The sequence below is a fragment of the Scatophagus argus genome, chromosome 9 (assembly GCF_020382885.2).
Source record: "Scatophagus argus isolate fScaArg1 chromosome 9, fScaArg1.pri, whole genome shotgun sequence".
NCBI lineage: Eukaryota > Metazoa > Chordata > Actinopteri > Scatophagidae > Scatophagus > Scatophagus argus.
Genome location: NC_058501.1, coordinates 20960474 through 20972231, shown reverse-complemented (window position 1 = coordinate 20972231; position 11758 = coordinate 20960474). Strand labels below are relative to the sequence as shown.

Here is an 11758-nt window from a genome sequence, read left to right as displayed (position 1 = left end):
GTTACACGTTATGTGGTGTAGAATGGAACTGGAAGAGGCTGCAATGTGACCAAATATCTTTTAGTTCCTTCAAACAAACTGCATCAGAGTTTTTGTGCATCTCTGAGTTAGATTGTCAAGACTAAAAATCTGTGCTATACCTAATGGTAGAAACAAAACCTACGAGAGATATTTTTTACTTTTGACGTTTGACATTAACCACACAAAAAGAGAAGAAGCCGAAAAGAAGAAGGAAGAGTCATTTAGAGACATTCAGTGTGGACAGCAGGAAGGAGAACAAGGCACAAAGAGGTAAAACACAAAAACCTTCACCTCATTTTAGAAAGTATTTTTCATTGCTTCATTCTTCTCTGAATTATATCACATAAATGTATAAGTGCTGTTGATGGGCTGTTGTTAAGCTAATTACAGTGAGGTTTATTTTCTAAGCCTTTCTAAACCTTTAGAACAGATGTTAGCAGTTAGCTTCATTCATGCACCTCTGACAATCATGAAGATATTTATAACCCAGCATCCACAACAGGTGGGTCGCTGTCTAAAACACAAAGGGAAACACAATAAAGTCATTTTTAAACGATCTGTGTTTGCCAACAATGACTTTACAGAGTGTGTCACAAACATGTGTTTCACAACTTTGTGTGAGTGGACCTACAAAGTGACATGCGTGTTTCACAAAGTTCGTTCACTTCGTAGGTCCACTCCCAACTTGTTTGAGACGTGTAGCTGACATCAGAAGCATCAGCTTCAGAATAAAACTATGTTAACAAAGAGCCATTGAAGCTGGTAAAACAAACAAATACATATATCGTTTTTGTACTATTATCAGTTGAGAATTTGTCAAAGAGGATTAGCAAATGGAATGATCACATTCTGTTTTATTTATGTTTTACACACACACGTGTAAAAGATGCCATCCATGATATCAGAGAAGTACTGAAATATGTGCTGTTAGCTGTGGAGCTGATTCTGAACCGTCTGAACTTCATGTTTGTCTTTTATCGTCTTTGTGTTAAGTGTTTGTGCCTCACAAAGAAAAAATTTTGATTTGATCCTGTGGAGGAAGAGACTCAGTCGAATCAGGATGTTTGTTCTCATCTGGCTGACTCTGCTGGTCCCTGTGGGAAGTATGCCAAGTTATATTAAAAACCCATTGTTATATTTTTGAATTTTTCATATAGAATTATATATTATAAATAATCTAAAATAATTCAAACTACTAATAAAGGTCCCTTTAAATGCTTTGATGAATGCTCTAGTTTTTCCACCTTGGATTTGGCAGCACATTGAGTGATTACATGATTTGTTGTATGTCACAATCTAAACATGTTCTACAGTATCGCTGTGTTTCTCTCATTGTTTTCATTAACAGGAGGAATGTACTGTTCAAATGGATTCTGCATCAGTCTTAATGAAGAAGACATAACAGCAGAGGCTGGACTCTGTGCTTTGATACCTTGTTCTTTCACTACTCCCTATAATTCTTTGGCCCAAAATATAGTTTGGTCCAAATGTGAACCATATAAACAAAGATGTGGTGATTCAGACATGATATTCCACTCTAACAAAAACAACAGAAAAATTCAGCCTGCATTCAGAGGACGAGTGTCATTGCTGGAGCCTGACGTGAATCAGAAAAACTGCAGCATCATCGTCAATGACCTGACTAAGTCAGACTCTGGATTATATCAGCTCAGACTTAATGGTTGGGTGAATTATAAACAAGATGGATATACATTCTCTCAAAGAGCATCTGTCTCCGTTAAAGGTATGAAGAGCGACAACAAATGTATACTGTAAAGATTTATGGTCTTAGTAGAGCATGAAGTCATGTTTGACATTTGTTGACCTCTGTGGGCAACCAGTGAGAGCTGCAGCAGCTCCTGATGTAACTCCTCTGTATCCGCTGCTCCTATCAGATCTGGTCCAGAAGCCCACAGTGGTGATTCCTCCTCTGACGGCGGGACAGCAGACCACCCTGACCTGCACTGCTCCTGGTCTCTGCTCTGGATCTTACCCTCAGATCACCTGGACGTGGGGAGGAGCAGGAGAGAACGACTCTCACATCGGGGACAACATCACTGTTTTCAACACAGAGAATGTGACTGCTGTCACACAGAGACACAGCTCCACTTTGACCTTCAACACTTCAGTCGAGCACCACGGCACCAGTGTCACCTGTAAGGTCAGCTTCGCCAACAGCATCACTACAGAGGAGACGGTGACCCTGAACGTGAGCTGTGAGTATAACTGAGCTCCCACTTTTCTCACCAGCTCACTGCTGTTGCAAAGTTTCGTAGCTTCAATGTCAGGCTGGAAAAAGTTTGTTGTGGTGATGCTGTGAACTGATGTCTTGACATTTTGGACTTTCTACAATGTGATCTGTTTTTCTCAAGATATCCTTGGCCTGTTGCCCATAACTCCTTTTTACCGGAAAAGATTCAAAACATCAGATGACAAATGGGTATACATCACATGTGCAAACTTATCTCAACAAGTGTAACTTCCTATTATTTCACTGTCGTATAACTTCAGTTAACAAATAACAACATGACCCTACACTCATTTTCATGCAGTTAAATTCTTAACATTTTCTTCAGATCTTCAGGGGACACATGTAATTACTTTTATGAGTTAAAGGTGAGGTGAGCATTTCTGAGGAAAGAACGGCCCAATCGATTGTTGAGTCGCACTCCCAGCTCATCAAATTGTGACGATTTGGTTAGCCATTAAAACATTTGTATCGGACTGTCAAAGGCCACTTAATAAAATACAATGCATATTTTGCTGTAGTAACTGAAATGGGGACTTAAAGTGAAAATATTTACTCAGTGCACGTATTGTAAAAATGTGATCCTGTAACAGTGTCTCCAAAGATCTTAAACTCTGGATGTGAGGTTCAGTCGGAGGTCCTGGCCTGTGTGTGTGTCAGTGAGGCGTTTCCTTTGCCCATCATCAAATGGCCGCTGTTGGAGAGCCACACTGAGTACTCTGCTACCACCACCGTGTCGAAGCACACAGTCACCAGTACGGTCACCCTAACCATCAAAGACCACAGCAACACTACTGTTGAGTGTGTCAGCAGCAATGAAGTTGGGGAAGTGCAACAGATCATCAACATTGTCTCAGCTTCTGACAGTCAAGAAGGTAAAACACACCATGTTGCAAAACTTTACAGGTGTGGTACTGAGTGCTCATCTGATATTGAAGTGATGGCTTCTCGTGGACCACAACGTTGACATGTTGACGAGAGATTCCAGACTGAGATAGCAAGACGGCCTCTAGTTTCTAATGACAGCAACCAGAAGATGATTGAACACATTCATCAGTCACTGTTGAATGTAAGATAAACCAGTTTTGGGTTAGTGCTCCATTTTCCCGGTCCCTTCAAAGCCAAGATCAAACTGAGTAATGAAAAATTTCCAAAGCACCTTTGTTTTGTTTATTCACTTTGTGCATCTTATTTTGCACACTGATTACCAATACAACCCAATAATGCAACAGCCAAGTTCCTCCAACGTTTCCCTTTAAAAAAAAACAAAATAGACAAACTTGAGATTGTGACACATGTTCAGTTCAAATTCAACCTTCAATGATCCTACAGAAACCTGTGGCTGTTTGTGTTGATGTTTATGAGATAGCTTTATAGCTGCTCAGCAACCACACAAAGTTCTGCACACAGCAACTAAACTTCTTTGACAACATCCAAACTTTAATTTGAGACGAACTCATACTGGAGACGTGGTGTCCTCTGCCTCAGTTCTTATTGAATGTGTTAATTTCCCGTTGCTTGGCGTTCACGTACGCTCACTTTACAGGAAGCCTTGGCTTTCATTACAGCAGCGTAGCAGACAGACACACAAAGACAAATCTTATGTAAAAGAAATCAATTTTTAGAGGTGATTCTGTGAGAACGCACACAATGCTGAAAACTTTGAAGTATTTATGCGATCAGTTAAAGTGTGTGTCCTTTTGCTGTTTCTCCTCGGCCTCGTGGTAGGTCCCGTGCAGCAGCGTGGACCTTGCAGCACGGTGCTTCCGTGGACCATCGCTGCGGTATCTCTCGCTGTGAATGTTATCTGCATAATCTGCACGATGCTCCTTTGGTACGTTTCTAAGGCCACATCGTATTTTGCTGTAAAGCCTCTGCCAACGCAGTGGAGACACATTGGACAACACGCATCACGTCTCACTCTTTCTTCTGTCCGAAGGAACACAAGGAGGAAGGTGAAAACAAATGGAGAGGACAGAACTTACATGTCGCTGCAGAAGACAAACCGCTCGCCAGAGTACGATGTTATTGGACAACATCTGAACTAACGAGTATCAGCCTCCACTGAGTGTAGCAGAGGGTGGTACATCCCGACTCATAACTGATGTGTTACATCTTATTTTGAACTTGTTTAAGATTGTACAATGTATGGCATTCCTGAGAGTTATTCGACTTCAGCCACTGTTTACATTTTGTGTTACAGAGTATAATTTTCCAGAGTTTACATTTCATGAACCTTTATTGACTCGTGGGCAGAAGCATGCATTATTTCACAATCCAGTTGTAGCTGGGGTTTACTGTAAGTACTTTGCAGAGTTCTCAAGCAGTTTCATGCTCTAAAACAGTAATTTTGAAGTCCAAAGGATTAATATTTAGAGATTGTGACAATGTGTATAAGTTGTGATTGAACTTTTGTTCCCACTCCATTATGCAAAGAATCCTGCCCCATATTAAAGATGGCCACAGCCAGACAGTGGGTTGTTTTTATTGGTCTAAGGAGCTGAAATATTGCACTGTGGATTATTCTGTTTATATTCTAAGTTAAAGTAATGTCAGTTATTGTACAACAAAGGAAGCTAAAGCTGTAGCCATACCTCAGCTGATGTTATCGGAGGCAATAAATGAGACATCCGCAGACACATAAAATACTTATCAAGTGATGAGTACTGAGCTGGACAACATATTTATGACTCTTTCTTCTGCATTTTAACATTTGAAATTAAAAACACACTTTATAACTCTACAGTTAAAAAGGATGTAATCACTTACAACTGCTTTCCGTGACTCAGTATAGTTAGTGCAGATGTGTGTAATAACGATGCCACATGACAAAGTTTAAATGAATGATCACAACAGTAAATTATAGCCATGGAAACATATTTTGAGAAGGATTTTTACTAAATTGATTTCCATACTGCAGGACAAATTTGAAGTGTACTTTTACTTGAGTGTGCTCCACTACATTTCAGAGGGCAATAGTGTAGCAACCTTTTGCTCCACAATTGTTTAACTTTACTTTACAAACTGTGATTTGACATTCGAAACATACACAAAAGTGTTGGGATGGGGCTGTTCTTCAGGGTTTGGGCTCGGCCCCTCACCTCCAGTGAAGGGAAATCTTAATGCTTCAGCACACCAAGACATTTTGGACAATGCTATGCTTCCAACTTTGTGGCTACAGTTTGTTGAAGGCCCTTTTCTATTCCAGCATGACTGTGCCCCAGTGCACAAAGCAAAGCTCCATAAAGACATGGTTGGATGAGTTTGGTGTGGAAGAACTTGACTGGCCCACACAGAGTCCTGACCTCAACCCCATCCAACACCTTTGGGATGAACTGGAATGGAGATTGTGAGCCAGGCCTTTTGGTCCAACATCAGTGTCTGACCTCACAAATGCATGAATGGGCAAGAACTTTTGTCTCTATAGTCTATGAAGAAAGTTTACAACATTTGGCATTGTAAAAAAAAAAAAAAAAAAAAAAAAAAAAAAAAAGATAAATAAAATAAAATAAGCCACAGCATATGACAAAATATAAAACAAAACAAAATAACATTTGAAGACTGTCAGTGTATTAAGCCCTGCTAGTTTCAGAAGAGGAGAACTGTCGCCCAGAAGGGTCCGGTGATACTTCCTCAAACCTTGTTGCACAAAGGAGGAAATAAAAAAGTGATGACAGGAGCGGTCAGCTCAGACCAGAAACACTTTAGAGAGACGAGAGAAGGAGAACGAGACCGAAAGAGGTAAAAAACAACATTTAATTTAGTTTCAAAAATGCAGTGAATTTCCCCACTGCGGGATCAATAAAGTTCATCTTATCTTATCTTATCTTATCTTATCTTATTTTTGAATTGTGAATGGTACTTGGTAAAGTGATCAATTCTTCCCTTGCTAATATCACAAAATATGCTTTTCGACATTCCTGTATTTGCTGGTTGTGTGAGGAAAACTTGGGGATATGAGGGTAAAGGATGTATTTGTCACATTCATAAATGATTTGGGCTGCCAAGATTTCTGTAGTAGAGTTTATTTTCAGTGTATAAGATCTTTGGAGACAGATGATGCGAAGGTCTTTACTGTGAGGGAAGTCACATCGATGGGAAAAGTGAGATAATCTTGCAACTACGGAATAACTGAACACGCAACATCCTGCATGTAGATCGGTTACGCCAGCTGTGGAGTTTCCTTTTGATTGGTTCCTCTTTATTTATTTGATTTTCACTTGAAATTTTGTTCTGTAGAGGTCCAGACTGTCTCGGACACCAGATCAGGATGTTTGCTCTCATCTGGGTGGCTCTTGCTTTCTTTTTGAACACAGGTATGAATCTTTGTTATAATCTTGTTATGACTCCAGCATAAAGGAAATGATCATAAATGTTAGCAATAGTTCAGTTAAGTTTTGATGATTCCAAATTCCAAGTATTTAGTTTGGTTAGTCGCATTCATCTCAGCATCTGCTGACTTAATCAGAAATGATGTCGATAGTTAGACGCCGCACTTATGTAAAACAAACAGTACGTGTACTATCTGTCAGGATTAGTAGCCTTTTCATAATTTATTAAATATGGTTTACTGTCTGAATTTAAATATCCTCTGTGCCTCACTGTGTTTCTCTCATTGTTTTCATTAACAGGTTCAGTGCAAGGAGGAATTTACTGTTCAAATGGATTCTGCATCAGACTTAATGAAGAAGACATAACAGCAGAGGCTGGACTCTGTGCTTTGATACCTTGTTCTTTCACTACTCCTTATTACTTTTTGGCCCAAAATATAGTTTGGTCCAAATGTGAACCATATCAACAAAGATGTGGTGATTCAGACATGATATTCCACTCTAACAAAAACAATAGAAAAATTCAGCCTGCATTCAGAGGACGAGTGTCATTGCTGGAGCCTGACGTGAGTCAGAACAACTGCAGCATCATCGTCAATGACCTGACTAAGTCAGACTCTGGATTATATCAGCTCAGACTTAATGGTTGGGTGAATTATAAACAAGATGGATATACATTCTCTCAAAGAGCAACTGTCTCCGTTAAAGGTATGAAGAGCTACAACAAATGTATACTGTAAAGATTTATGGTCTTAGTAGAGCATGAAGTCATGTTTGACATTTGTTGACCTCTGTGGGCAACCAGTGAGAGCTGCAGCAGCTCCTGATGTAACCCCTCTGTATCCGCTGCTCCTATCAGATCTGGTCCAGAAGCCCACAGTGGTGATTCCTCCTCTGACGGCGGGACAGCAGACCACCCTGACCTGCACTGCTCCTGGTCTCTGCTCTGGATCTTACCCTCAGATCACCTGGACGTGGGGAGGAGCAGGAGAGAACGACTCTCACATCGGGGACAACATCACTGTTTTCAACACAGAGAATGTGAATGCTGTCACACAGAGACACAGCTCCACTTTGACCTTCAACACTTCAGCCGAGCACCACGGCACCAGTGTCACCTGTAAGGTCAGCTTCGCCAACGGCATCACTACAGAGGAGACGGTGACCCTGAGCGTGAACTGTGAGTATGGCGCTTTATTCCCGCACATTACATTTTAGCTAAAATGTTTGCTAAGAGATGTCCATGTCATGTCATTTTGTGATGGTTTCATAAACCTCACTTTGTCAAACTGTGTTCTTGCAGGAATGGAGTGAGGTAACATTGTGTGTATAATTTTGTCTCATAGATGTGAAGGAAGTTAAAATCTCTGGGAATCCAAGTATGAAGGAGGGTGAGACTCTGAATCTCACCTGCAGTGTTGAAAGTTTCCCTCCCTCTCTCATCACATGGACGAAATTACATGACAAAAACATGCAAAACGGAACAGAAACTAATCTGCGGAACGACACTTTGACCGACCTGCAGAACGACACCGGAACCCTCCCGCAGGAAGGGACTGGAACGTTTTCCCTTTCTAACATGACGGCAGCAGATTCTGGACAGTACGTCTGCACGGCAAAATATCTAAACAACACCCTGATGGAAAAAGCTAATGTGACGGTGATATGTAAGTACACTCTTCAACTGTTCTCAAGTACAACATTTCCTATTAGTAACTTCCACCTTCTTCTATTTGCTTATATGCCCATGTTTAGGATAATAAAAGCACTGGTTCCCTCTTGTGGTAGTATTTAAGTATGAAGGCATGTACTATTCCATATAGTGACTTTATATTATAATGTGTCCATTTCATGTATATACCATCAATTATATACTATACACTGCATTTATTTTCATGTATATTTATTCAGATGTGTATATATGCCTTAATTTTTACAGTATGAATGTAATTATTTTTATTTTTTAATTTGGAAAACAATTTTCTTCTCCTTCCTACAGCTATAGCCTATCTTAACTTCAGATATTTAGTCTAAAATGTGTTTTACAGACATGAGGAAACCTGTTATTGCTGGTGACACAGCTGTTGTGGAGGGAGACACTCTGAATCTGACCTGCAGTGTTGAAAGTTTTCCCCCATCTTATGTCACATGGACTGCACTTGACCCCAACACAAACCTGCACAATGAACCGAGCGCTGATGTGCGCAGCGACACTGGATCAGCCACACTTTTGATGCACAAAGTGACGAGAGAACGTTCCGGACGCTACATCTGCACAGTGCAACACATGGACATGACTCTGACTGTATTTGCTGATGTAACTGTGACACGTGAGTAGACTGCACTAATCTTTAACCCTAGAACACTAACGTTAAAATTAGTAACACCATCACTAACGTTGGGTATATTTTACCCGATATAATATCTCGGATAAAATACAGTTTATCACACCAGCGTTCATCATGCCATATAGGACACACAGTGGCCACCTCTTGGTTTTTCTTTCACAGCTGTACTGAGCACACATTTGGTCGAAAGTAACACATCCCTTCATTTGGTTGTAAAATTCAATCACTTCAAAATTGTGTGGGTGAAAATCACCCGACGTTAGTGTTCTAGGGTTAAAGGTTAAAAGTTTCATGTTCACATTTTGCACTTTCAGCGTTCTGCTGTGACTCTGCTTGTGTGTTTACAGTGTTTCCAAAGATCTCAAAAAACTCTGGATGTGAAGTTCAGTCGGAGGTCCTGACGTGTACGTGCATCAGTGAGGGATTACCTTCACCCACCATCAAATGGCCGCTGTTAGAGAGCCACACTGAGTATTGCGTAATCACCACAGTGTCAAACCACACAGTTAACAGTACAGTCACCCTAAATGTGAAAGACCATAGCAACACTGCTGTTGAATGTGTCAGCAGTAATGAAAATGGGGAAGCAAAAGAAAACCTCACCATCACAGAAGACGTGAGAAGACAGGGTACGTTCTCAGCTAAAAACACTTCTGCTGCTGTTCTAATGTTTTTAGTACCTAATTTTTTTTTAAACTGCCGTCTTTGTATTTCGACAACCATTGTGTAAGCTGTCAAAAGGTCACACAGGTGTCATTTTTTTCCCTTTGTTCCTATCAATTGCAGGTCAGGCCACAGAGTTATCAAAAACTCTGTCATGGCTGGAAGGCGTCATTGGCTTTTTGATTGGGATCCTTCTTTCAGGAGTCATTTTCTGTTTGGTAACAAAATGCCGCAGGTACACCATTTATAGTAATAAATAATCTGTGGTTTTGTTTGTGGATGCATACAAAACATTAACTTGTTACTGATTAATTACTTTTTTTTTTTTTTTCAAGGAAACAGAAGAGCTCCTGTTATCTTGATGCGACTCTGGAGATGGTGGCCAGTCAAGAGGATCCACTGGTATTCCTATTCATTCAGCTTTTATTATATAGTCAAAACACAAATTTTCTTCTTTAGTACTTTAGATGTGTCAGCCGTACTTTCATTGTTTCATATTGCAGTAAATTTGGCAGAAACGAGCCTCAACACATATGTGGACATTATCTCTCAGTTAATTCAGCAATGCAGAACAGACTTCTCAGAACACTGCACTGCACAATCACATGTAACTGATTATGTTCTGCCTCGATAAAGATGACTCAGATTGAGATTTTATGCCTAGCGAATTTGGTGCTTGCAGCAGTTTCTGAATGAGTCTTAAACTTTATGTTGTACCTGACAGATCGATGCTGGTCACACAGTGGAAGACAAACAGACGTACTACCAAGAGGCAGCTGAGGAAGAAGAGGGATCTGTGGCAGCAGAGGAAGCAGCCCTTGATCTCAATGGGGCACCAAAAGATGTGGAGTACGCCAGCATTGATTTCTCCGTGTTGAAAAGGAAGAATCCCAGGAAGGCAGCAAAGATGCAAGAGAGCACAGAGACGGAGTATGCTGAAATCAAGAAACAAGTAAAAGAGGAAAGAGATGAAAATTGGGGAGAGGAAGGTGATATGCTGGAGGGCGACGAGGAAGAGGCGATGAGGGGGGAGGAGGAGGAGGTGGAGGCGGAGACAAAACATTGTGTCCTGGAGGAGGAGGAAGGGGAGGACATGGCAGTGTACTCCAATGTGAAGGATATCATGGGTGAGATTTGACAAAATTTTGAAATTCACCTTGTGGTAAACTGAAGACAGAGAGACAACTCGAGGCGACCTGGAAGATGGACTGAATTTTCTTCTGGGTGTAGACAGCCTGCATCTTATCGATGAAATTTGTAGATGTAGAATATATCAACCGAATGCGTTGCATCTGTGAAGGAAAGCCTTTTTTCATATTAAGGGACAACAAACAAAACAGTTGGGACAAATCTGAATGCAACACAATCAAGGGACAGGATGGCTTACAAGGAGCTGAATACGTCTAGACTGGCTCTATTCATTGGCCAGTTAAGTGCTCACATTTCAAGTGTTGGATTTGATTGGTTCTCCTCTGCCAATCAAATCAAAGAGCAGTGCTTGCCTTGATTGACTGATTTGGTTGATTTGATTGATATTTATGTGTATTCAAGACATAATTTAGCTCATTACATCTACTGCACAGGCCTCCAAAAGTATTATTTGTTTTATTAAGTTCTATTGGCTGTTAAAATATGCAAGAACAGTAATGGAAAAAGTAAGAAAGTGTAAGAAGTTACATTACCTTGAAGTAATTAAAGTACATTACTTATTACTTTTTTAACCGAGTAATTAGTAATCTGTAACCTTTCCACTTGTGTATGTATGATATAGATTATTTATATATACTTTTGTACATATTTTCTTGGCTTACTTTTATCATCCTATAAACACTCATGAAAAAGAGGGCATCCTGCTCTCATTGGGCCATCCTGTATAAATAAAGGTTGAATAGCATCACCATTTGTCCCTTTTAGTAGAGCTGCATCAACATTTGATCTGTTCAAGGTCAGCATGTAAAGGAGAAACAACTGCAGCAACCACCTATGATGTACATTATATAGACAAAAGTATTCAGACCTTTTCATTATCAAATTCATGTGTGGTATGGGGCTGTTCTTCAGGGTTTGGGCTCGGCCCCTGACCTCCAGTGAAGGGAAATCTTAATGCTTCAGCATACCAAGACATTTTGGACAATGCTATGCTTCCA

General features: G+C 40.3%; 1 protein-coding gene across 1 annotated transcript; it reads left to right on the top strand.

Annotated features, from left to right (window-relative positions):
- The first annotated feature begins 50 nt into the window (after positions 1-50).
- Positions 51-11710, top strand: LOC124064250. The gene is made up of 17 exons (XM_046398542.1): positions 51-291; positions 1015-1124; positions 1370-1765; positions 1917-2237; positions 2863-3144; positions 3998-4314; positions 5862-6010; positions 6509-6585; positions 6901-7308; positions 7460-7780; positions 7947-8267; positions 8649-8930; positions 9296-9577; positions 9735-9846; positions 9947-10013; positions 10336-10653; positions 10687-11710. Exons 2-17 carry the CDS (start codon positions 1082-1084, stop codon positions 10747-10749), a joined length of 3759 nt encoding a protein of 1252 aa, XP_046254498.1. The 5' UTR covers positions 51-291; positions 1015-1081; the 3' UTR covers positions 10750-11710.
- Positions 11711-11758: the final 48 nt, after the last annotated feature.